This window comes from Ascidia mentula, chromosome 8 (genome assembly GCF_947561715.1).
Source record: "Ascidia mentula chromosome 8, kaAscMent1.1, whole genome shotgun sequence".
NCBI classification, from domain to species: Eukaryota; Metazoa; Chordata; class Ascidiacea; order Phlebobranchia; family Ascidiidae; genus Ascidia; species Ascidia mentula.
The window spans coordinates 5,316,004-5,343,179 of record NC_138573.1 but is presented as its reverse complement, the minus strand read 5'-3'; the positions used below and the strand labels follow the sequence as shown (position 1 = coordinate 5,343,179).

Below are 27,176 nucleotides of genomic sequence, written 5' to 3'. Positions count from 1 at the left end.
CGTTCAATATCAGACAAAAAATACAAAAATTACAGGTTTGTTGGGCGTCGTTGTTATGGCAGAGAAGATTGTACACCTAGTGTACATATTTTTAACACACAGATGCATTGCAAGTAAAATTTATTGAAAATCATACTTCTTAAACTTAAGGATGCGATTATTTCCTCAACACTTCACTAAATACATTAAAGGAAACAAGCATAATACAACCGGAGACAAACAAACATTTACAAAAAGCATTTTTATAAAAAAAGATTGATTTGTGGCTCATTGGATTCTTGTATCTAAACGTCACAGGTTGGCGTAGATACTTTGAGAGGAGAGGTGACTTTCCATAGTTTTGTACAACATCCGATATTCATCCTAAAAAAAGTTTTTTTTATTGAAGCAATCTAAGGAAATAACAAAATTGGTTAAAATTTTGGGAAATAACAAGTGCAACACATTTTAACTTCCTCATGTATATTTCAACCTTCAAGGAACGCACGTTAAACTCACGTCATGCCTCCACTGAATATTTACAAAGTTATCATTACGTTTTATTGACAATGCGCAAACCATTACGAATCTGTATTGCGATAAATTGTACCAGATGAATTTTTATTTTACCTGATTTCGAACCATAAGTGGCCTCATATCCCGTAAATCTTTGCCTGTTCTGAAAATATCGATCCTATGTTCGATTCTACATCGGTCCACGAGGTTGGAGAGAGCACAGAAGACCCCGGACAAACCAGCTCCATCTCTGCATAAACAACAAATTTGTTATAGATATTGGCAAGCAATAATGTTACTGTGGGGACAACCGGAATACCTGCAATGTACAACAATCGGACGACTGTCTTGTCTCATCGAGTGCGCTTCTCCAACCAGCTGAATTAAACGATCAATCATCACACTTTCCTCACCCAGGTTTGCCACGTCACATTGAAGATGCGTCACTGTTCTCTGTTATACAGGAAGCTATATACTTAATGGTTGTCATTAAGGACAAACATATTAAAGTCTAGAACAAACCATTATTAGATTATTTCAAAGTCCTAATTCATGCGTCAGGGCACAAGAAATATTATGGCTGAATAAATGTCATCATCATAAGCTTATGATGAAAACACCCAACAAAAGGACATATTTTATGTCACGTTTTGGCAAATATTGAATCAGAAAAAAATGTCATTATTATCTGTGAACCAATAATTATTCCGACTGCTTCAACAAGAAAAGGAAAAGTGCGGACAACATTTAAGCGTATACAGAGAAACTTGCAATTCTGCAACATTACCGAATCGTCAGGATCTTCCACGTTAAAGTCGCGCCTCATAATACCGGGTGCCGATTGATTTTTCGTTGTCATGGTAACGTTTAGGTAACTGAACTGAAGTTGGGAGTTGACGTCATCCGTCCAATACTGGAAACTTGATCTCTGTAAATATTTATGTTAAAATAACAGAATTGCAAATGCACCTGTAAGACTGTGTATTGTGTATACATGTTAATTCGATCAAAATACTTTTACGTAACTAAAATTATTTAACCATCAGGCGCTGCAACTAACGTTTAACAATCCCACATTTGTCATTTACACCACATCTATATTGTGAGGCTATAAAAAAGTAAATTACTTTGTCTGTAGACGTAAGCATGACGATCCCAGCCACGTTGTAAGATGAAATCATCTGCCAGAAGATTTCAGCGTTTTGCGAAGTTGGACCTTGTGTTACGATGAAGGCGTTGGTCCCGTCATAACCCTATAGGTTTATATAAAGCCATTTTTATGTGCTGTATTTCCTCTGTGCCAAGGATTAATGGCTCTGTTCATGTTTGCACGCAAGATGCTGAAAATTTGTAACATGATTTACCTGCACAAATGATGCATTGATGTAAGCATCGGCAAGGTTCACGAGGGAACGATCATCTGCGAATGAAAAAAATCGTTGTTAGTGCTAATTTTTTACAGATATTACATACACAAACTCTATAGCAGTTACGATATTTATGATAAATGATAACAGAAACTATTTTGTAGAAGCAAGTGAGCCTCAATGTTCAGTGAGCACTGTTTTTGTAACTAGCCCGACACAGCCAGACCGGACTAAACCAGTTGTACTGATGAGACCTTACACATCATAATATTGAGCACTGTCTGCAGTTTCCAATTTGGTTTAGTTATTTTATGTTGTTACTTTGGTGCAAAAGCGATGTTTATCGTGGGTTACTCACATGGCAACACGGTGTTGTCGCGACTTGATGTGATGTTGAAAGTTTTTCGAGCAATAGATTGATTTGTGTCAATGGGAGAAACCACATCTAACAACTTGAATTCAGTCTCCAACCTGAGAAGCGAAAAATTTGCCATTAGAATCTGAGACACAAATCTTACAGTAATCAACCACAAAACCTGTTTTTTTATGTGCCGCTATAAGTCTACATACGTTTCTTCGTTCAAACGACACAAAATGAGCAAATACTATCAAAATCATTTTATACTCTTACATACTATACCAAGTCATTATCGCAAAACCACAATATATTAATAATTGCTGGTTTTTGAATTCTTCAAATGTGTAACATTTCAGTGAATGGAGAAAAAACTGCAATGTGTTTGTCATGCAATCGTATTAAATCATACTGTTTATCTGTGGAGCGATGCTGGATGAAATCATCGCATGACATGTCAGTGGTTCCCATCAAGTGAACTTCAACAAGCAGCTTATGGACGAGAAGGTATTGATTCTAAAAAATGGAACTGTTGTTTTTATGGTATTGCAAGGATGTCCCTCATAGCAGGGACAAATGCTTGATGAAAAATGTTGTGACAACTTGCTATTTAGTTGCGTGGGTTGAGAGGAAAATATAATTACGAGCCAGTCAATACTCACAAGGTTTTGAACCATGTCGCATCTCTGCTTCCTCATATTAAGCACAGCAGTAAACACGTCGACCCTTCCCTCTGCCGACATTTGCTCCTGCAAAATGTCCAAGGCAATGTAGGTTCCTGTTCTTCCCACTCCAGCACTTTAAACAATACGAAATGCTTTTAACGAAAAACTATTGACGATACAAAACCGTTTTCGCCATATTGCAACGTTAACCGTGACGTATAGAATTAATGTTATTTAAGTTTTGTATAAAACGTCCTAGTTTGGCCGAAATGTTTTTGCGGGAATGAATTCCACACTTAGTTTGCCAAATCCGTATGACAGCTACACTGGGCAACTTTGTTCAGTTGTGAAGAGTTCCGTTGGTCTCGGTATTCAATAATAATACAATCATTTATCGATTTGAAATATGGATTTAAATAATAGTTTTCACCTGCAATGAACGAGGATGGGTGAAGCATTTTCGCCCTGGCTTTCTTCAACCACTTGGTGGAGCCGGAGAAGCGGAGTAGTGCAAACGGGGACCCCGTGGTCGGGCCAAGTCGAGTAGTGGCACTGAGTCACGTCATGACATCTCTGTGCACACAACACATTATGCGCACGGGAATACGAACGCTTATATCCTCTTCATGTTTGTGTAAACCGCGCTTGGAGCAATGACGGAAGTTTCGACCACGCGTGGGGTTTCCAGAAAGCAGTTTGTAACTTTCGGTTTAGATCAACTTGCGATAAAGAAAGTTAGGTACAGAAAGCGACAAAAAGATTTACCGACTGGTCGCTCCTAACTAGGGAGAATGTGCGACGAACGTAGCTTCCAAAACTTTCCTCTTGTGTTGTTTTCACAGAGAATTTGCCAAACTGAACCTCTTCGTTTACTTCGGGCCAATATTTTTCACATTTTTGCTTAAAAAACAAGAGTTCAAAGAAGTGTAGCGAAAAAAACATGTGAATCGCCGACCAAACTACACTCTTCCTTAAAAAGGAACAATCAAGCGTCAACAAACGCCATTTACGTCATAACTCACTTTCCCGCTTTCCCTGATGTTGGTGAGCATGACGATAACCTTGCAGTTATTTTCCCATATCATCTGCCAGAAGTGTTCGGTGGTTGTGAACACAGGGGCTTGAGCGGCGATGAATTTAACGTTTCCGTTGTAACCCTAGACAAACATGGAAAAAAATATCATTGGGACTCGATTTAGAGATTCAAGGTCATTTACAAATTTTAAAAATACAAAAGATTTCTGTACATTTTGTATTTCGCAAAACAGCTGTGGAAAAAATACAATATTATTTAATTGCCAAAACAGCGAGACCTCGCGAACAAGATTGTCTGGAGTTTTGGTAGAGGTTTATTCAAAATGACAACAAGCCCACAGCGGGTAGGATAAGGCTGTGCAAACTTTAAAATCAACATGCGATATACGTAGGCATTGTGTGGTATTGACGCAACGCAAACAAACCCGGGAAGGAAACTACCGAAACGCAACTCGTATGACACATAGCAGCTCTGTTGTGCGTGGGGAAACCAGCATTAATCAGTCCACTTACCGTAGTGAGCGACGCATTAATGTAATCGTTGGTTCCGCTGTTTCCTTGTAGTCTCACGCGGTTAAAGTCAACTGCGAAGAAAGTTTACTGGATTCACGTCGGTTGCAATGATGGGAGTCTGATATTGTGCAGCAATTGTTTGCAGTTAACGAGAAGGCAAAACACATTCACTGTTTTCCCAATTACATTACAAATAAACAGCAGTATTCTTCAATATAATGACTGAAAAGTTAAGTATAAGATGACGACATAAATAAATAAAACATATGTGAAATCGGAAAGCGACCTTACATGGAACAATGTTTTTGTATCTGTTTCGGTCTCTGTTGCGGTTTTCCTGTGCAACGGTCTGATCCAAAACGATTTGACCCGAGGCTATTTTCAACTCCTGGAAGAAGCGAAATAGTGGTTAGAACGCGGAAGTAGTATTACAAACCAAGAACAATGACGCAACCAACACAACATACTGAACAGAAGTTATACAAAAACACAAAGCGTGCTGCTGGGTTGAGATAATGATGTGTTTGTGATACATCAAACACAAAATTACATTAAATGTTTGGTTTTACAGTTGTGACGTAATGACACATTATACGACGCTTTTGCTAGCAAACACATATTTTGTCTCAAAACCAAATAATTATTGTCTTACGTTTAAATTATTTTATGGAGGTGCGTTTTGTCTTATTTTTCGATAATAACATGGTTTATAACTTTAGGAGTCTGGAAGGAGAGGCGGGAAATGCACATACCTCATACTGTGCTTTTAATCTAGCCGGTTCCTGTATGTAGTTGTTATAAGTCCTAAGGAGTTTGCCGACAGAAATTGAATGTCCAATATCCGTGTTGATATAAACCGCCTCAATATTATCCGGGAAGTCTTCATCTTGAAACAACACGCAACTGTTCAATTAAGGAATAGTAGTGCATCAATACATGAGGTTTGCAGGCTTGGCAGCCCAGGCAATGCAGCCTAGCTGGATCAGCCACTTTTTCCCGACAAGTCGGAGCAAGATTTGAAAAATCAAGCTCCCTGTGAGGTTTGAACTCATGACCCTTGGCTAACCAGGCCCAACGCTACCAACTGGTAGCTCAGTGGTTTTACAGGGTAAACTGTGGCCAAGGTACACTAGTGCGCAAGCGCACAACTTGCCAGGCAACCTTCACATATACAGGGGATCTCTACCACCGTATCAGATAACTCAGTAATATTACATGCAATGGCATGATAGGCAGGATCGCGCCACTGCGCAGGTCCTTGCTTGGCGATCACAGCTAACGTATCGCGATCATGAGGTTTGCAGGCTTAGCAGCCCAGACAATGCAGCCTAGCTGGATCAGCCACTTTTTCCCGACAAGTCAGAGCAAGATTTGAAAAATCAAGCTCCCGGTGAGGTATGAACTCACGACCCTGGGCTAAACAGGCCCAACGCTCTACCAACTGAGCTACAGGAGCTCAGTGGTTTCACGAGGTATATTGTGGGCCGATCCTGCCTATCATGCTATTGCATGTAATATTACTGCGTTACTCGTGCAATAAACATCATTTAGAACTCGTCATTAAACTTAAGACACAACATTGGATTTATCCCACAATATTAATTACACTGTATGAAGAAGCTCATTCGAACCTTCATTGTGAATCGGCACGGCGTTTGTTGGTTGGTAAACCACGGCATTTTGAGGAGTTTGCGATGACTTTTTTGCTTTTCTTTTTCTGTAAAACGTTTTTGTGCAAGCTTTTTCGACTACGACCAATTATATATTATTACATCACTTCTGGTGTGCGATGCATATGTAAATTTGTATATTTGACGGTATACCTGTAGAAGATCATCACGACCACAAGCAAGATGAGCAACAAGAACAGTCCGACACATATTCCAATTATCATTCCTGAAATGGAAATTGCAATAACCTGTACTAAAACGGAAAACCATCATAAAAGGTATGTTGCAGCAAACCTAAGGACGGGAGAATCACAGGAAGGGGTTTGTTGATTGCAACAGGAGGGCTGGATTTCACAGCAATGGCGCTACCAGTTCCAGTCGTCGACACAACAAATAAACTGCATGGAAACACCGTTATAATTTACCAGCTGGATCTTAAAATTCCACGTAAAGTTACGCAAACCTGTACAGCTGGGAATCGTTTAAAGGCTTGTTGTTGCATGTATATGTTTCAGAAACAGGCAATGAATAGTTCATCTTCACATCGCAAGACGTCTGATCACCGGTACCAATTGTTTTAGAAATGGAATCACCAATAAATCTGAGGCATATCAACATACATGTAGTGCAAGCAACGTCAAGAAGGTCACAGGTACATTACCTTGGAATAGCTATTGCGCAGTGCCACCCAGGTGACCTATTTTGAAGTATGCTTAGTAACTGGCTCCAAGTTGTTATTTCCAATGAGTTGTTTGTTTGACCAACTGCCAGCCCAACAACGAAATAGCAACTGGAAAATATAAGAGTTGTTACTAAAGATTTATTTTTGGTTATTTTTCCAAATCAAGCCGAAAATCATTTGGATGCAGTTTGTTGTTCTTTACAATGCCTTACAATACCCAATAGTGTTGCAGTTACTTACAGTATCACAAGGAAAATACCTGAGTGGTCCATTCATTTCACTTGCAGGAAAGATAGTTATTGAAAGTGTGTTGGGAGACTTTGCAGGAGGGAGAATTACATCCGGTTCTGTATGAACATGAATATCATATGTGTAGGTGCAGTTGTTAAATTAATTTATTGATAAACTATACCTCTGGGTGGTGTTACACACTGGCCCTGAGCCACAACAGCCAACCCAGTTTCAGAACAAGTCAGAACTTGTAATGACGCAGAAACTTTTCGATTTGGCAACGCTTCAAACTCATATGAATGTGTGGAGTTGCTTATGTTGCCGACTGGGATTTCATCCACGGTCACTTCTTGCCATGAAGCCAATTGAGTTGTGTACAGATTTAAGGTACTTGTTTTATTCAGCTGCAAAATACAATTAAAAATTTTTGGGTTTGAACTATAGGGATATTTGCAAATCTTTCTGTGGTATTACCTTAAATCCTGTAATTTCCATAAAGTGTATATTGTTTGGCCACATCCAAGTAATTTTGCATTTTTTCATGTTCTCTATTAAGAAAGTATTGCCGACTTCACCAGGAATAACCTTTGAAGTTTCCAAGACACTTTCCATTGGTGCAGGAAAATTCCACAATTGGGGAAACAACTTGACCTTCAGTGAATGCATTCATACAACATAAATAGCGAATGGTTGTTTGGCAAAATGTACCTGTATTTTGTATTTTTGCAATAAATTGAGGTTTGTGAGTAATGTTTGATACTCATGATTTACAGATGATTGCACTGTTTCTGTTTTGTCATACACTGTTTGGATTCCAGTAGATGTGTTAGTCACAACGTTTAGATTAAATGTAAGGTTTCTTTTGAAACCAGTCATGTCTCTCCATCTAACAGCAAGTTGGTTGGCTGCACATGGTACAGGTCCAGATGGAAGAAATGTAATTGGTAAAGCTGTTAAAAATAAGGGTAGTTTACTAACTATTTTTGTCATTACATTTGATGATTTCATTCTGTTGTAAACTAGAGTAACATTATATTGGATAACATTGCATACAATGTATTGTTTAATGTTTTAAAAAGCATTTTTGATACAAAATACCTAGCTGGGAAATTTTAGAATGAAAAATACTTCACCTTTGAATTGGCAAATAAAGTGGCGGAGATTATTACATGCACTTGCTTTCCATAGAAATTTAGGATTGTCTGTTACCATATTTGAATAATAGACACAATCATATCCCACATATCTCAATGGTTGTCCAGGGTACCATGGTTGAAATGATGGATCTGCTCAGTGGGGCTTTCATAAGTTAACAAATTAATTTATTATTTATATTCTTTACTTACCAAGCTGTGTACCATTCCACCAAAAATAGCTCCCGCTGCGCTTTTTTGCTCCAATGTAAGCTACAAACCAATAAAAAAAGGTTAACAAGCGTTTTTATATCTTAACCGATCGTTGTACAAAACCATCACCAAACAGTAGATATGCTATTACACTAACTTTATTCTGCTATATACCTGATGGTTGTATTGACATCCAGTGACCTGCATTTGCATAAAACTTTCCTCGTTGCTGAACAAAGTTATGTACTTGTTCAGTTGCAATGATTGCAAGATTAGCATTTGCACCATATTGCTGACAATGGGTTGTTGCAGTTTGATAAGATTCCCGAGTTGATGAAAACAAATAATAGTTTTTGTCAAAATAATCCAAATCTAAAAATACATATGCACAATGTGTGAGAACTGTGTATAGAACCTTGGGATTAAAACAAGTTTACCCAAAGTAAATAAATTGGATCCAGATCCATAAGAATTTACAGCTTGACATGAAATGTTGGCTTTGGGTCCCAATATAAGAGGGTTATAAATAACAATTGAACTTTGAACAGTTTGGTAATCCAACTGATTATAGAACACATAAATTGGTGTGGTTTGATCGTGTGAGGTCACAACATTGTCATTAACATTCCAATGAATCACAGGTAAAGGTAGAGCTTGAAAAGTGCAACTTAAATCAAGTTGTGCAGAAAAAGTTACAGCTGCTGTGTTGCCTGGTACCGTAGTTACAGATTGTGGTATAGTTTCAACTTAAAAACAAAGAAAATGAACAGTGAAATATATAACAAGTCAGGTAAAAAGTTACAAGATATATATACCATAAACTCGAGCACTCATTTGGGCTGTTTTTGAGATAGAAGATCCAACTGTATTGTATGCTTTGCAAACGTAGATTGCCTCATCAGATTTCAATGCCTTATTTAACACAAGCCTGGAAACTACTGAATTAACTCCTGAAGATGTGGTAATTTGGTTCACCAAAATTGAAGTACCAGAGGGTACTGGATTTGATCCCCTACAGAGATAAAACAAATTCATATTTCAAAAAACTTACACTAACTGACCAACCTGAACCAAGTGACAGTAGGAAGAGTGTATCCAGATGAGATACAATCAATGTAGGCTTGACTTCTATCAACTCCAATAGTTAAGTTGGATGTCGACAAGGTAATTTTTACAGGCACTATTGAGTAAAACATTGTAGCTTTGTAAAGTCAATTTTAAAACCAACCAATGTTTAATTGCTTTTTAATGCTCTTAAACATATGCCACAGAGCTTACCATACACTGTAAAATAGGTTGACTGCCGTACTGGTATAGATGATGCTATTATTTTGCCAAATATGGTTAATATGTGGTTGCCGGCATCAGGTGGTGATTGAATGATCATGGAAAAATTAAACAATTGAGGAGGACCAGATGATGGAAACAAGTTGGTACTTACTGCACTGATATTAGTTGCAGTATTTATTGTCGAAATATTTACTATTTCAGTAAACCATGTCTTTCCCGACACAAATATTTCTGAATTGGTCACTACAAAACTTGTTGTGTCCACAATTTGCAATTCTACGAAACAAGTTTATCAAATACAGTTCTAAGTGTGATTTATGAGAAAAAACAACTATACCTTGCTGACATATGTAGTAATCTAACAACGTTGAACAAGGAAAATCAATCCATTGTCCTACTATGTTTGAATGGCCAATTAAAGTTGCCATTCCAGCAATTCCAACACACGTCTCCCAACGACCATTTGGTTCATTGGTTTTAGTCAACCAATTTCTGTAGGTTGTCTGAATATTTGCACTGCCCCACTTCAGCACACTTCCAGATGGGTTGTTGCCATCGCACCAATAACACAAATTAATGCTACTTCCTGATGCTCTTGGGATCAACACTTGGTCAATTGCGTCTTGGATTTGTCGATTCAAAATACGAACAAGAGTTGATCCTGTGCGAAACCGAGTGCAAGCAGAGGCTGCATTGGCTTTCGAGTAGCTGTGATCGAAGAAATACAACGCGTATTTGTCCACAGCAGTAGTTGTTATCAGTCCTAAAAAAATGAACACACAATTTTACCAGCATGCACGCACACGTATTTCTGCGCTCCCAAACTTTGTTTAAAAACTGGCGCGTTCAACGAAGATACTAAAATATGACTTTGTTTAGGGTTTTTGAAAAGCACAAGTTTGAAAAACTCTTCACCAAAGATTATGCTGTAGCATCTCTTTGTGAATTTCACTTCTTTAAAATTGAATTTTCTTTTCTGAACGGATCGGCTAAATTGGCCAGAGAAAGTCAGGGCCGGTCCGAGTTCCTCTAAAAACCCATAATTGGCATCGTAGGTGTTGTAGGCGGTAGATGCTAAAGAACCAACTCACAGCCATGTCGGCATTTGTGATCCTTAATATAAGTCTGTGAGTGAAACATAGTAGCATATTGAGCAAGCGCCCGACCCACATACCAAGAAAAAAACCTGATCGAGATTCGTGCCCAGGATGTCCCGGGTTCAAATCCCGGCGTGGTAAAAAAAATACACTCACTATAATTGTCGAAGTAAGGCAAAAATACCCACTTTTCCCGCCCTTTTGATTTTATTTGTAGAATGTCTTGCGGCAGCATTTTAAAAGGCCACCTTTCAAGGCATTGAAATTAACCAACACGAATTTAAAGTTTCAGTGTTTGCAGACGATATAATCTTTTTATTGAAGGGATCTTATTTAAAAATTTAACGTCCAATATTTGTTTCGAAGTGGGAAAGAGTTAGAAGAGAGACGATATGTTTTGATGTAGACAAAGACGTCTTTGGCGTGATTAACATTGAAAACTACCTCTTTACACTAAACTTAAGATGGTTTGGAAAACTACACGATGATGAGGTTAAATAATCTTGGAAGGTGATAGAAATGCCTTTTTGCAAAAAAAAACTGGAAGCCAATTTTAAATGGAAATGCAGAGGTCGATTTTCCACGATTGAGGCTAAATTTACCTTGCGATCCGTGCGATCCACTGTTGGAGCTTGCAAAAGTTTTTTGAAACGCTTGGTATACGACCAAACAATCGACCATTAGGTTTAATGCAAAAAAAATGTAAAATACAACGCAAAACCCGGGTTTATGGCTTCATTCATCAAAGCGGGGATTTTATTTTAGGTAAATTTGAATGGACTTGAATGGAGAGTATATCTATGGCGGAATATACGACACAATTGCAGAAAATTGCGGTTTAACGCCCAACAATGTTGATCTCGAAATTTTTCTTTCCGTTCACTTTCGCTATTTTATGTTTCAATTATTTTTTTTACTGGTTAGTGGTGCTTTTTTGCTTTTCTGCTTATTTGTTTTTTTTACAACGTATTGTTGAGGGATTTACTACGCGATTCGCCTAAATCAGTTATTCTGAAAGTGGGCGCCAGAGAATTCTATGGTAGGATAGATGAGGCACTGAGAATAAATGCGCAATTTAGTATTTAGTGGTTACAAGTGTTATGGGATCATGAAATAAAGTTATGCTTTTAGTGCAAATTAAATTTGAGAAACTGGTGGTTTTGTTTCGTCAGTCTTGTTCGTCTTTAAGTTGGATATTGTTTTTATACAAAAGCAAAAATTAACATGTCATGATTTTTTTGCCAATTAAGGGGACGTTACAAATTACCAAGCTCTTCAGGGGCGGTAAGGCAAAAATCAGGAGATAAAGCATCAGAACGCCACCACCAAGTTGGTTAAAAAATACGGTATTTTGTAGTAATATTGTCTACCTGTAGGCCTACTGGTCAAAAATATGAGTAGCCTATATTCTGAAAGTATTTACATTTTTTACCCATTGACTGAGATAAACAACAAACTTATCAAACTAATTTAAAGTTGAAACGACATTTTCTCCCGAGTGTAGTTTATTTTCCAATTACAAAACTTAATCACAAAAATACTGCAGTCATTTTATTGTTAAATAGTAATTTATGTTAAACGAATTTGTTGGGTTTTGTTTGCACTTACCTTGTTCAATAGAAGGTTGAAGCAAAGCCTGAAACACGACAAGAATCAACCAAGAAGTCATTGGGTTTGTAACAACTTACAAATATAAACTTTCGACGCAAAAGGCTAAAAGATAAACACGCAGAGTTGTTTATAAATATTGACACAGATAAATTGTTGCAGTACAGAAGAGAATACAATGCTTACAGCTGTTGCAACTATCATTCTGGTCTGATGTTAACTCTTCTACCAATCCTGAACCCACGACAGAAGTTCTTTGCAAACAACATGAGTCAATTGTTATTCCTGTGTGTGGAGCCACACTATGAGTGTTTAAATCGTGAATCATCAACTATATATATACCTCCTGCATGAACTAACAACTCCATAAAACGACGTCATGTTTTATCCGCAGTCACGACGAGCCTCTTTGGAGCAATAATAATCGGACCCTGGATCTCATGTTTGCAATCATCTATACAAATTTACACTTTTTGGGTGATGTCAGTACCCCTGCTCTGTAGGTCAATTAGTTAAAACGGACTTCACCAGAGGCCAAAACTTGTGTCAATGTCGTTTACAATGTCTCTGTATTAAAGCGGAATCACTGGTTGGCCGCGGCCAGTTAAATAGGCAACGGTTGTTGTATTCATCCGCCATCGTACTGTTACCCCTACAGGTCGACCAGGTGATCTAAATTTGTTTGTTTACTTTTTTGTTAGCGGTAATTTAGTAAATGTATTTTTAACCGAACCCCATCGGTTTATTGTGTATTGAGTAAATAAAGCGTAAAAAAGAATCGCAAACGTTCAATATCAAACAAAAAATACAAAAGTTACAGGTTTGTTTGGCGTCGTTGTTTTGGCAGAGAAGATTGTACTTTAGCCCCACCTAAGGTACATATTTTTAACACACATACGCATTGCAAGAAAAATTTCATAAAAATCATATTTCTTAAACTTAAGGATGCGATTATTTTGTCAACACTTCACTAAATACATTAAAGGAAACAAGCATAATACAACCTGAGACAAACAAACATTTACAAAAAGGATTTTTATAAAAAGATTGATTTGTGGCTCGTTGGATTCTTGTATCTGAACTTCACAGGTTGGCGTAGATACTTTGAGAGGAGAGGTGACTTTCCATAGCTTTGTACAACATCCGATATTCATCCTAAAAAAAGGTTTTTTATTCATTGAAGCAATGTAAGGAAATAACAAAATTGGTTAAAATTTTGGGAAATAACAAGTGCAACACATTTTAACTTCCTCATGTATATTTCAACCTCCAAGGAACGCACGTTAAACTCACGTCATGCCTCTACTGAATATTTGCAAAGATATCATTACGTTTTATTGACAACGCGCAAAACCATTACGAATCTGCATTGGGATAAAATGTACCGGATAAATTTTTTTTTACCTGATTTCGAACCATAAGTGGCCTCATATCGCGTAAATCTTTGACTGTTCTGAAAATATCGATCCTATGTTCGATTCTACATCGGTCCACGAGGTTGGAGAGAGCACAGAAGACCCCGGATAAACCAGCTCCATCTCTACATAAACAACAAATTTGTTATAGATGTTGACAAGCAATAATGTTACTGTGGGGACAACCGGAATACCTGCAATGTACAACAATCGGACGACTGTCTTGTCTCATCGAGTGCGCTTCTCCAACCAGCTGAATTAAACGATCAATCATCACACTTTCCTCACCCAGGTTTGCCACGTCACATTGCAGATGCGTCACTGTTCTCTGTTATATAGGAAGCTATATACTTAATGGTTGTCATTAAGGACAAACATATTAAAGTCTAGAACAAACCATTATTAGATTATTTCAAAGTCCTAATTCATGCGTCAGGGCACAACAAATATTATAGCTGAATAAATGTCATCAGCACAAGCTTAGGATGAAAACATCCAACAAAAGGACATATTTTATGTAACGTTTTGGCAAATATTGAATCAGAAAAAAAATGACATTATCATGTGTGAACCAATAATTATTCCGATTGCTTCAAGAAAAGGAAAAATGCGGACAACATTTAAGCGTATACAGGGAAACTTGCAATTCTGCAACATTACCGAATCGTCAGGATCTTCCACGTTAAAGTCGCGCCTCGTAATACCGGGTGCCGATTGATTTTTCGTTGTCATGGTAACGTTTAGGTAACTGAACTGAAGTTGGGAGTTGACGTCGTCCGTCCAATACTGGAAACTCGATCTCTGTAAATATTTATTTTAAAATAACAGAATTGCAAATGCACCTGTAAGACTGTGTATTGCATATAAATGTTAATTCGATCAAAATACTTTTACGTAACTCAAATTATATAACCATCGGGCGCTGCAACTAATGTCTAACAATCCCGCATTTTCATATACACCACATCTATATTGTGAGGCTATAAAAAAGTAATTTACTTTGTCTGTAGACGTAAGCATGACGATCCCAGCCACGTTGTAAGACGAAACCATCTGCCAGAAGATTTCAGCGTTTTGCGAAGTTGGACCTTGTGTTACGATGAAGGCGTTGGTCCCGTCATAACCCTATAGGTTTATATAAAGCCATTTTTATGTGCTGTATTTCCTCTGTGCCAAGGATTAATGGCTCTGTTCATGTTTGCACGCAAGATGCTGAAAATTTGTAACATGATTTACCTGCACAAATGAGGCATTGATGTAAGCATCGGCAAGGTTCACAAGGGAACGATCATCTGCGAATGAAAAAAATCGTTGTTATTTGTTCATTTTTTACAGATATTACATACACAAACTCTATAGTAGTTACGATATTTATGATAAATGATAACAGAAACTATTTTGTAGAAGCAAGTGAGCCTCAATGTTCAGTGAGCACTGTTTTTGTAACTAGTCAGACACAGCAAGACCGGACTAAACCAGTTGTACTAATGAGGCCTTACAGATCATAATATTGAGCACTGTCTGCATCTCCAATTTGGTTTGGTTATTTTATGTTGTTACTTTGGTGCAAAAAGCGATGTTTATCGTGGGTTACTCACATGGCAACACGGTGTTGTCGCGACTTGATGCGATGTTGGAAGTTTTTCGAGCAACAGATTGATTTGTGTCAATGGGAGAAACCACATCCAACAACTTGAATTCACTCTCCAACCTGAAGAATAAAAATTTGCCATTAGGATCTGAGACACAAATCTTACAGTAATCAACCACAAAACCTGTTTTTTTTATGTGCCGCTATAAGTCTACATACGTTTCTTCGTTCAAACGACACAAAATGAGCAAATACTATCAAAATCATTTTATACTCTTACATACTATGCCAAGTCATTATCGCAAAACCACCATGTCTTAATAATTGCTGGTTTTTGAATTCTTTAATTGTGCAACATTTTAGTAAATGCAGAAAAAACTGCAATGTGTTTGTCATGCAATCGTATTAAATCATACTGTTCATCTGTGGAGCGATGCTGGATGAAATCGTCGCATGACCAGTCAGTGGATCCCATCAAGTGAACTTCAACAAGCAGCTTATGGACGAGAAGGTATTGATTCTAAAAAATGGGACTGTTGTTTATATGGTATTGCAAGGATGTCCCTCATAGCAGGGACGAATGCTTGATGAAAAATGTTGTGACAACTTGCTATTTAGTTGCGTGGGTTGAGAGGAAAATATAATTTCAAGCCTGTCAATACTCACAAGGTTTTGAACCATGTCGCATCTCTGCTTCCTCATATTCAGCACAGCAGTAAACACGTCGACCCTTCCCTCTGCCGACATTTGCTCCTGCAGAATGTCCAAGGCAATGTAGGTTCCTGTTCTTCCCACTCCAGCACTTTAAACAATACGAAATGCTTTTTACGAAAAACTATTGACGATACAAAACCTTTTTCGCCATATTGCAACGTTAACCGTGACGTAGAATTAGAATTATTATGTTATTTAGAATTATGTTATTTGAGTTAGGTATAAAACGTCCTAGTTTGGCCGACATGTTTTTGCGGGAATGAATTCCACATTTAGTTTGCCAAATCCGTATAACAGCTACACTGGGCAACTTTGTTGAATTGTAAAGAGTTCCGTTGGTCTCGATATTTAATATTCATACAATCATTTATCGATTTGAAATATGGATTTAAATAATAGTTTTCACCTGCAATGAACGAGGATGGGTGAAGCATTCTCGCCCTGGCTTTCTTCAACCACTTGGTGGAGCCGGAGAAGCGGAGTTGTGCAAACGGGGACCCCGTGGTCGGGCCAAGTCGAGTAGTGGCACTGAGTCACCTCATGACATCTCTGTATACACAACACATGTTATGCGCACAGGAATACGAACGCTTATATCTTGTTGGCATTTGTGTGAACCGCGCTTGGCGCGATGACGGAAGTTTTGACACCGCGTGGGATTTCCAGAAAGCAGTTTGTAACTTTCGGATTAGATCAACTTGCGATAAGGAAAATTAGGCACAGAACGCGACAAAAAAAATTACCGATTGGTCGCTCCTAACTAGGGAGAATGTGCGACGAATGTAGCTTCCAAAACTTTCCTCTTGTGTTGTTTTCACAGAGAATTTGCCAAACTGAACCTCTTCGTTTACTTCGGGCCAATATTTTTCACATTTTTGCTAAAAAAAACAAGAGTTCAAAGAAGTGCAGCGAAAAAACATGGGAATCGCCGACCAAAATACACTCTTCCTTAAAAAGGACAATCAAGCGTCAACAAACGTCATAACCCACTTTGCCGTTTTCCCTGATGTTGGTTAGCATGACGATAACCTTGCAGTTATTTTCCCATATCATCTGCCAGAAGTGTTCGGTGGTTGTGAATCGAGGGGCTTGAGCGGCGATGAATTTAACGTTTCCGTTGTAACCCTAGACAAACATGGAAAAAAAAATCAAAAATCTGTATTTAGAGATTCAATGTCCTTCACAAATTTAACAAATACAAGAGATTTCTGTACATTTTGTATTTTGCATAACAGCTGTGGAAAAAATACAATATTATTTAATTGCCAAAACAGCGTGAACTCGCGAACAAGATTGTCTGGAGTTTTTGTAGAGGTTTATTCAAAATTACAACAAGCCCACAGCCTGTAGGATAAGGTTTTGCAAACTTTAAAATCAACATGCGATATACGTAGGCGTTGTGTGGTATTGACGCAACGCAAACAAACCCAGGAAGGAAACTACCGAAACGCAACTCGTATGACACATAGCAGCTCTGTTGTGCGTGGGGAAACCAGCATTAATCAGTCCCGCATGGGGTAATCACTTACCGTAGTGAGCGACGCATTAATGTAATCGTTGGTTCCGCTGTTTCCTTGTAGTCTCACGCGGTTAAAGTCAACTGCGAAGAAAGTTTACTGGATTCACGTCGGTTGCAATGGAAGTCTGATATTGTGCAGCAATTGTTTGCAATTTTACTACAGTTTTTTTTACTAATACGCATTTTTTATGTCGGGACGTTGCAGTTAACGAGAAGGCAAAACACATTTACTGTTTTCCCAATTACATCACAAATAAACAGCAATATTCTTCTATACAATAACTGAAAGGTTAGGTATAAGATGACGACATAAATAAATAAAACATATGTGAAATTGGAAAGCGACCTTACATGGGACAATGTTTTTGTATCTGTTTCGGTCTCTGTTGCGGTTTTCCTGTGCAACGGCCTGAACCAAAACGATTTGACCCGAGGCTATTTTCAACTCCTGGTAGAAGCGAAATAGTGGTTAGAAAGCAGAAGTAGTATTACAAACCAAGAACAATGACGCAACCAACACAACATACTGAATAGAAGTTTTACAAAAACACAAAGTCTGCTGGGTTGAGATAATGATGTGTTTGTGATACATCGAACACAAAATTACAAGAAATGTTTGGTTTTATAGTTGTGACGTAATGACATTATACGACGCTTTTGCTTGCAAACACATATTTTGTCTATCTCAAAACCAAATAATTATTGTCTTACGTTTGAATTATTTTATGGAGGTGCGTTTTGTCTTATTTTTCGATAATAATATGGTTTATAATTTCAGGAGTCTGGTAGGAGAGGCGGGAAACGCACATACCTCATACTGTGCTTTTAATCTAGCCGGTTCCTGTATGTAGTTGTTATATGTCCTAAGGAGTTTGCCGACAGAAATTGAATGTCCAATATCCGTGTTGATATAAACCGCCTCAACATTATCCGGGAAGTCTTCATCTTGAAACAACACGCAACTGTTTAATTAAGGAATACTAGTGAAATACATGAGGTTTGCAGGCTTAGCAGCCCAGACAGTGCAGCCTAGCTGGATCAGCCACTTTTTCCCGACAAGTCAGAGTAAGATTTGAAAAATCAAGCTCCCGGTGAGGTTTGAACTCACGACCCTGGGCTAACCAGGCCCAACGCTCTACCAACTGAGCTACAGGAGCTCAATGGTTTTATGGGGTATATTGTGGCCAAGGTACACTGGTGCGCGAGCGCACAACTTACCAGGCAACCTTCACATATACAGGGGATCTCTACCACCGTAACAGATAACTCAGTAATATTACATGCAATGGCATGATAGGCAGGATCGCGCCACTGCGCAGGTCCTTGCTTGGCGATCACAGCTAACGTATCGCGATCATGAGGTTTGCAGGCCTAGCAGCCCAGACAATGCAGCCTAGCTTGATCAGCCACTTTTTCCCGACAAGTCAGAGCAAGATTTGAAAAATCAAGCTCCCGGTGAGGTATGAACTCACGACCCTGGGCTAACCAGGCCCAACGCTCTACCAACTGAGCTACAGGAGCTCAGTGGTTTCACTAGGTATATTGTGGGCCGATCCTGCCTATCATGCCATTGCATGTAATATTACTGCGTTACTCGTGCAATAAACATTATTTAGAATTCGTCATTGAACTTGGAGACACAACATTGGATTTATCCCACAATATTATTCACACTGTATGAAGAAGCTCATTCGAACCTTCATTGTGAATCGGCACGGCGTTTGTTGGTTGGTAAACCACGGCATTTTGAGGAGTTTGCGATGTCTTTTTTGCTTTTCTTTTTCTGTAAAACGTTTTTGTGCAAGCTTTTTCGACTACGACCAATTATATATTATTACATCACTTCTGGTGTGCGATGTATATGTAAATTTGTATATTTGACGGTATACCTGTAGAAGATCATCACGACCACAAGCAAGATGAGCAACAAGAACAGTCCGACACATATTCCAATTATCATTCCTGAAATGGAAATTGTAATAACCTGTACTAAAACGAAAAACCATCATAAAAGGTATGTTGCAGCAAACCTAAGGACGGGGGAATCACAGGAAGGGGATTGCTGATTGAAACAGGAGGGCTGGATTTCACAGCAATGGCGCTACCAGTTCCAGTTGTCGACACAACAAATAAACTGCATGGAAACACCGTTATAATTTAACAGCTGGATCTTAAAACTCCACGTAAAGTTACGCAAACCTGTACGGTTGGGAATCGTTCAAAGGCTTGTTGTTGCATGTGTATGTTTCAGAAACAGGCAATGAATAGTTCATCTTCACATCGCAAGACGTCTGATCACCGGTGCCAATTGTTTTAGAAATGGAATCACCAATAAATCTGAGGCATATCAACATACATGTAGTGCAAGCAACGTCAAGAAGGTCACAGGTACATTACCTTGGAATAGCTATTGCGCAGTGCCACCCAGGTGACCTATTTTGAAGAATGCTTAGTAACTGGCTCCAAGTTGTTATTTCTGATGAGTTGTTTGTTTGACCAACTGCCAGCCCAACAACGAAATAGCAACTGGAAAATATAAGAGTTGTTAATAAGGATTTATTTTTGGGTATTTTTCCAAATCAAGCCTAAAATCATTCGGATGCAGTTTGTTGTTCTTTACAATGCCTTACAATACCCAATAGTGCTGCAGTTACTTACAATATCACAAGGAAAATACCTGAGTGGTCCATTCATTTCACTTGCAGGAAAGATAGTTATTGAAAGTGTGTTGGGAGACTTTGCAGGAGGGAGAATTACATCCGGTTCTGTATGAACATGAATATCATATGCGTGGGTACAGTTGTTAAATTAATTTATTTATAAACTATACCTCTGGGTGGTGTTACACACTGGCCCTGAGCCACAACAGCCAACCCAGTTTCAGAACAAGTCAGAACTTGCAATGAAACAGAAACTTTTCGATTTGGCAACGCTTCAAACTCATAGGAATGTGTGGAGTTGCTTATGTTGCCGACTGGGATTTCATCCATGGTCACTTCTTGCCATGAAGACAATTGAGTTGTGTACAGATTTAAGGTACTTGTTTTATTTAACTGCAAAATACAAATTGAAATTTCTGGGTTTGAACTATAGGGATATTTGCAAACTCTTTCTGTGGTATTACCTTGAATCCTGTAATTTCCATAAAGTGTATATTGTTTGGCCACATCCACGTAATTTTGCATTTATTCATGTTCTTTATTAAGAAAGTATTCCTGACTTCACCAGGAATAACCTTTGAAGTTTCCAAGACACTTTCCATTGGTGCAGGAAAATTCCACAATTGGGGAAACAACTTGACCTTCAGTGAATGCATTCATACAACATAAATAGCGAATGGTTGTTTGGCAAAATGTACCTGTATTTTGTATTTTTGCAATAAATTGAGGCTTGTGAGTAATGTTTGATACTCATGATTTACAGATGATTGCACTGTTTCTGTTTTGTCATACACTGTTTGCATTCCAGTAGATGTGTTAGTCACAACGATTAGATTAAATGTAAGGTTTCCTTTAAAACCAGTCATGTCTCTCCATCTAACAGCAAGTTGGTTGGCTGCACATGTTACAGGTCCAGATGGAAGAAATGTAATTGGTAAAGCTGTTAAAAATAAGGGTAGTTTACTAACTATTTTTGTCATTACATTTGATGATTTCATTCCATTGTAAACTAGAGTAACACTATATTGGATAACATTGCATACAATGTATTGTTTAATGTTTTAAAAAGCATTTTTGGTACAAAATACGTAGCTGGGAAATTTTGGAATGAAAAATAACAAAAAAATACTTGACCTTTGAATTGGCAAATAAAGTGGCGGAGATTATAACATGCACTTGCTTTCCATAGAAATTTGGGATTGTCTGTTACCATATTTGAATAATAGACACAATCATATCCCCGAGTTCCCAATGGTTGTCCAGTGTACCATGGTTGAAATGATGGATCTGCTCAGTGGGGCTTTCATAAGTTAACAAATTAATTTATTATTTATTTTCTTTACTTACCAAGCTGTGTACCATTCCACCAAAAATAGCTCCCGCTGCGCTTTTTTGCTCCAATGTAAGCTACAAACCAATAAAAAAAAGGTTCACAAGCGTTTTTATATCTTAACCGATCGTTGTACAAAACCATCACCCAACAGTAGATATGCTATAACACTTTTATTCTGCTATATACCTGATGGTTGTACTGACATCCAGTGCCCTGCATTTGCATAAAACTTTCCTCGTTGCTGAACAAAGTTATGTACTTGTTCAGTTGCAATGATTGCAAGATTAGCATTTGCACCATATTGCTGACAATGGGTTGTTGCAGTTGGATAAGATTTCCGAGTTGATGAAAACAAATAATAGTTTTTGTCAAAATAATCCAAATCTAAAAATACATATGCACAATGTGTGAGAAGTGTGTATAGAACCTTGGGATTAAAACAAGTTTACCCAAAGTAAATGATTTGGATCCAGATCCATAAGAATTTACAGCTTGACATGAAATGTTCGCTTTGGGTCCCAATATTAGAGGGTTATAAATAACAATTGTACTTTGAACAGTTTGGTAATCCAACTGATTAGAGAACACATAAATTGGTGTGGTTTGATCGTGTGAGGTCACAACATTGTCATTAACATTCCAATGAATCACAGGTAAAGGTAGAGCTCGAAAAGTGCAACTTAAATTAAGTTGTCCAGAAAAAGTTACAGCTGCTGTGTTGCCTGGTACCGTAGTTACATATTGTGGTATAGTTTCAACTGCAAAACAAAGAAAATGAACAGTGAAATATATAACAAGTCGGGTAAAAAGTTACAAGATATATATACCATAAATTTGAGCACTCATTTGGGCTGTTTTTGAGATAGAAGAAAATCCAACTGTATTGGATGCTTCGCAAACGTAGATTGCTTCATCAGATTTCAATGCCTTATTCAACACAAGCCTGGAAACTACTGAATTAACTCCTGAAGGTATGGTAATTTGGTTCACCGAAAAAGAGGCATCAGAGGGTACTGGATTTGATCCCCTACAGAGATAAAACAAATTCATATTTCAAAGAACTTGCACTGGCTGACCAACCTGAACCAAGTGACAGCAGGAACAGTGTATCCAGATGAGATACAATCAATGTAGGCTTGACTTCTATCAACTCCAATAGTTAAGTTGGATGTCGACAAGGTAATTTTTACAGGCACTATTGAGTAAAAAATTGTAGCTTTGTAAAGTCAGTTTTCAAACCAACCTCTGTTTTTTTACTTAATTTTTTAATGCTCTTAAGGCCGTATCTCTGTATTGCTATGGAAAAGAGTTTCTTGGTTGGGAAATGCCCTTCTTAAACTCCAGCGTAACAAAGTTAATGGTATGTAACAATGCAATGGGTCATGCATAGGTGCCAGTGTTTTGGACGAATGAGCGCAAATGAACAGGCTGTTGCCAGAGCAATTTTTAGCGAGTTTGGGACAGTTTTACTATGGTTTCCAGGGTTATTAGTCAGGCAGTAAATTGGAAGGTGGTGCTGCTGAACATGTAGCGGAAAAACTACCAAAATATTGAGGTGGATTTTGTGGAAAAATGAATCGCAGAAGGTATGCTCAATTTGTGATTTTCTGTTAGTCTCGACCCTTGTCTAGGAATTCTGGTCAAAATTATATTCGAGATAACTACTTTAACCGCTACCCCAGGGGCATTTTGTCCCCCTGTTGGACATTATTTTGGCTAAAAAAGCAAAAAAAAGTGTAGGGTTGTTTTGTGAAAAAATGAATCACAGTAAGTACCCTCCATTTGCAACAAAGTTAAGTCACTAACCCTCCTCTGCACAATGCATTCAGAATTAGATGTCTCCTGACTGTTTGTGCCCCCCCTCCCCCCAGGGCTGTTTGTCCCCCCACCCCCCAGGACTGGCAGTAAGCCTTTGCAAAATAACCCCCATGTGCTGTCTTAATGCAGCTGCAATCATTTTTTTTGTGTTAATTGATAGTAGTTCCCCTTTGTGAGCCATCAGACCCGGAAATTGTTTTTGGCAAACAAGAGAAACTGTCACCAGGTACATGAAGGCGAATGACCTCTAAAGCTCAATTTGCAAGATTTAATTGTGAGATACGGCCTTAAACATATGCTGTAGAGCTTACCATACACTGTAAAGTAGGTTGACTGCTGTACTGGTATAGATGATGCTATTATTTTGCCAAATATGGTTAATATGTGGTTGCCGGCATCAGATGGTGATTGAATGCTCATGGAAAAGTTAAACAATTGAGGAGGTCCAGATGATGAAAACAAGTTGGTAGTTACTGCACTGATATTAGTTGCAGTATTTATTGTCGAAATATTTACTATTTCAGTAAACCATGTCTTTCCTGACACAAATATTTCTGAATTGGTCACTACAAAACTTGTTGTATCCACAATCTGCAATTCTAAGACACAAGTTTATCAAATACAGTTCTAAGTGTGATTTATGAGAAAAAACAACTATACCTTGCTGGCATATGTAGTAATCTAACAACTTTGAACAAGCAAAATCAATCCATTGTCCTACTATGTTTGAATGGCCAATTAAAGTTGCCATTCCAGCAATTCCAACACATCTCTCCCAGTAACCATTTGGTTCACCGGTATTAGTCAACCAATTTCTGTAGGTTGTCTGAATATTTGTACTGCCCCAGTTCAGCACACTTCCAGATGGGTTGTTGCCATCACACCAATAACACGATGCAAGGCTACTTCCTGATGCTCTTGGAATCAACACTTGGTCAATTGCGTCTTGGATTTGTCGATTCAAAATACGAACAAGAGTTGATCCTGTGCGAAACCGAGTGCAAGCAGAGGCTGCATTGGCTTTCGAGTAGCTTTGATTGAAGAAATACAACGCGTATTTGTCCACAGCAGTAGTTGTTATCAGTCCTAAAAAAATGAACACACAATTTTACCACCATGCACGCAGACGTATTTCTGCGCTCGTAAAGTTTATTCAAAAAGTGGCGCGTTTCAAAGAAGTAACTAAAATATAACTTTGTTGGGGATTTTTGAAATCCACAAGTTTAAAAAACTCTTCATCAAAGATTATGCTAAAACATCTGTTTGTAAATTTCACTTCTTCAAAATTAAATTTTCTTTTCTGAACGAATCCTCTAAATTGACCAGAGAAAGTCAGGGCCGGTCCGGGTTCCACCCCAAAAACCATTGTGGGCATCGTAGGCATTCTAGGCCCCGTAGCTATGGTATATGCAACATGCATTTAGTCTAGGCATTGTAGGCATCGTAGGCGGTAGATGCTAAAGAACCACCTCACAGCAATGTCGGCATTTGTGATCCTCAATATAAGTCTGTGAAACATAGAAGTCTGTGCAAAGTTAACGTTCGGGTGTTAACACAGCAACCACCTGTTTCTTTTGGTCATATATTTGAAATGAAATACTACACTAAATTGTACACAAATTGTGCCATCAATATTCTCACAAATTTCTATGTTCCACACACCGCCTGCAATGCCACACAATGAGTTTTTGAAGCACCGCGAACATCTGCATTTCACCGAAAAAAGTCTCACATTTAGCGAAAGCAAAATTTAGAGATGAGACATTTTTTTTTCGCCGGATTCGTTGAAATGTGCCAATGGGGTCGGCCCAGCAGAAAGTGTAACGCCAATTTTTTTCTCTCCAAGTCTAAGTATAGCGTCCATTTTCTGTTTATTTCCTTGTTGCAAAACACGCAACGCCAGGTATACAGTCCAAAAATAAATCCGTGTCCTTGAAAACCGTGAAATATTTTGTTGGATTCATGCCTACTTCTGAATAAGGGAAAATTCACTACAACAGCCGGCGGGGAAGGGTATACAGCTAATGCATACATTGTCTTGTTTCTGCAAATTACTTTAATATTTCATGAAATAATAAGCTTGGGTGACTTTGTTGTCGCAAATCCTCCAAACGTTGGTTTAAAAAGACTAACAGCCGTTGATAAGCTAATGCTGGCAAATTAAGCAACCTAAATCAAGCTATTTATCAACAGCGATTCTGCGATGACTAACACTGCAATACCAACACGCCTCCAAGAATAAGAGTCCCTTTAGTACTATATAGTCAACGATACTCAAGTAACCTAATAACCAAGCAAAATAAACTTCTGCATTAGTATCATTTCGCTGACATGTTTTGAACAGAAGTATTATGTTGAAACGAAGTGGGATTAGAAACATACAGCAATATACACACAAAAAGCAAATTTTCCCATTCGATAGTTTCCCTATGTACTAATGACAAATTTTCCCTGCAAAACGATTTACTGCGATTTTAAATAAGCCAAAGTTGCTGTACACTTATTACAGTGTTGTTATTTTTTCATTGGCATGCGGCTGGCATTTATCGAAGCTCTTTTGTGGATCCACAAAAGCTAATCTGTTTTGTTTGTTAAACTTACTGCAAATAAATATAAAACAAATCAACAATATAGAATGTTCTCACTCACCGGATTCTGCAGGCGAAATTATAATTAAACTCGGAAGCACCACAAGAATAAAGGTTAAAGCCTTAGGCACAGAGAACAATTTCATTTCACAGAAAACTTTCATACACTGCAAACAAAAACAAATATGATTTCAGCGCACATGTTACATTGTTCTCAGCTGTGCAACTGCTAACGCTGACAGGCTAAGAAAATTAAACGCAACAAAGACTTCCTTCAACAAAGTACCCCAAGTCATCTGTGACTAATAGCATGGCCGCCTGCGTTGTTCAAAATTGCGTATTCTGACGAGTTATTGTTGCAACATGCGTGCCCATCACTGCTGGTTTCTCACGTTTTTGTACAAAACGATTTCATTTTAAACCGTTTGTAAATATGTTCTTTTATGTGTTGTGAGACTGTCAGCACTTATGAAAATAAACAAGCTGGTGTTTGTATGCAACTTTAGTGCTACAGCAGAAAGCGTGTGAAGGGCCACGCGCATTCACAAAATTATTTTGACTCTTGAGTGTCATCTACCGGTAACATGTTTGAGGTGAGTATAAATTTTTACACTACAATAAAACCTGAAAAGACAATAGAATTTGACGCCAGGTAATCAATCACAAGTAAGTGCATGAATCGCACTTGTTAGCCATTTAAAAACATGGTATTTATTTATAACTCCAGGCCTGATTGGCAGGATTATTGGCGCCGCATTCCAGTTTGGATATGGAAGGCGTCTACGTGTCCTTCGCGGAGTTTCAGCTTTTCTTTTTCGGTGACAACAAGCACATCATAAGTTAATATCCGACCCAATACGAGATCCGTTTCCCGGAGACGGAAAACCAATTTAGTTTTATTCGCCATACAGCAAGCACGCTGCATTACACGCCCTTAGGTATTAGCAAATATTGTTGGCGACTAATCGGGTCGAAGGTGAAATATATACTGAAGCCCAGACCATGTTCCAACGCAGAAGCGAATCGACAACTTAGCCGCAACTGACGCACATTCTTTGCTACGTGTTCGTATACTTCTGCTTAGTGTAGGCCTAAGTGTGTTCAACCAAAAGGCAAACATTTGTGCAAGTTTTTCTAGCCTTTCTTCTTTGGTTTTTGTGCGCCCTTACATAAAAAGACTCAAG

At 38.2% G+C, this 27,176-nt stretch overlaps 2 protein-coding genes and 1 non-coding gene across 4 annotated transcripts; all 3 read right to left on the bottom strand.

Annotated features, from left to right (window-relative positions):
- LOC145911304 (uncharacterized) lies at window positions 1-12,457 on the bottom strand. 2 transcript variants are annotated; one of them, XM_082998604.1, is made up of 33 exons: window positions 12,355-12,457; window positions 9,987-10,412; window positions 9,638-9,925; window positions 9,425-9,539; window positions 9,175-9,371; window positions 8,797-9,105; window positions 8,534-8,731; window positions 8,360-8,419; window positions 8,147-8,299; window positions 7,722-7,963; window positions 7,488-7,664; window positions 7,195-7,417; window positions 7,042-7,129; window positions 6,762-6,890; window positions 6,564-6,701; window positions 6,395-6,498; window positions 6,254-6,326; window positions 6,062-6,147; window positions 5,183-5,316; window positions 4,722-4,818; window positions 4,431-4,501; window positions 3,905-4,039; window positions 3,648-3,782; window positions 3,313-3,455; window positions 2,880-3,015; window positions 2,630-2,733; window positions 2,221-2,333; window positions 1,860-1,915; window positions 1,623-1,748; window positions 1,283-1,423; window positions 815-948; window positions 610-745; window positions 1-363 (listed from the first exon to the last, which is right to left on the bottom strand). In XM_082998604.1, exons 1-33 carry the CDS (start codon window positions 12,413-12,415, stop codon window positions 292-294), a joined length of 4,800 nt encoding a protein of 1,599 aa, XP_082854730.1. In that variant the 5' UTR covers window positions 12,416-12,457; the 3' UTR covers window positions 1-291. The 2 variants fall into 2 exon arrangements, with proteins under 2 accessions (XP_082854730.1, XP_082854731.1); XM_082998605.1 differs by having other exon boundaries at window positions 5,183-5,310.
- Trnan-guu (transfer RNA asparagine (anticodon GUU)) lies at window positions 5,813-5,886 on the bottom strand. Its single transcript has one exon. It is a non-coding gene; the product is annotated as a tRNA-Asn (tRNA).
- Window positions 12,458-13,106: 649 nt separating the features above from the next.
- On the bottom strand, window positions 13,107-26,155 carry LOC145910956 (uncharacterized). The gene is made up of 33 exons (XM_082998182.1): window positions 26,054-26,155; window positions 24,065-24,490; window positions 23,716-24,003; window positions 22,667-22,781; window positions 22,414-22,613; window positions 22,036-22,344; window positions 21,773-21,970; window positions 21,601-21,660; window positions 21,388-21,540; window positions 20,952-21,193; window positions 20,718-20,894; window positions 20,424-20,646; window positions 20,271-20,358; window positions 19,991-20,119; window positions 19,793-19,930; window positions 19,624-19,727; window positions 19,483-19,555; window positions 19,291-19,376; window positions 18,405-18,538; window positions 17,945-18,041; window positions 17,604-17,674; window positions 17,065-17,199; window positions 16,818-16,952; window positions 16,481-16,623; window positions 16,027-16,162; window positions 15,777-15,880; window positions 15,368-15,480; window positions 15,006-15,061; window positions 14,769-14,894; window positions 14,430-14,570; window positions 13,964-14,097; window positions 13,759-13,894; window positions 13,107-13,509 (listed from the first exon to the last, which is right to left on the bottom strand). Exons 1-33 carry the CDS (start codon window positions 26,136-26,138, stop codon window positions 13,438-13,440), a joined length of 4,827 nt encoding a protein of 1,608 aa, XP_082854308.1. The 5' UTR covers window positions 26,139-26,155; the 3' UTR covers window positions 13,107-13,437.
- Between the last annotated feature and the right edge of the window lie 1,021 nt (window positions 26,156-27,176).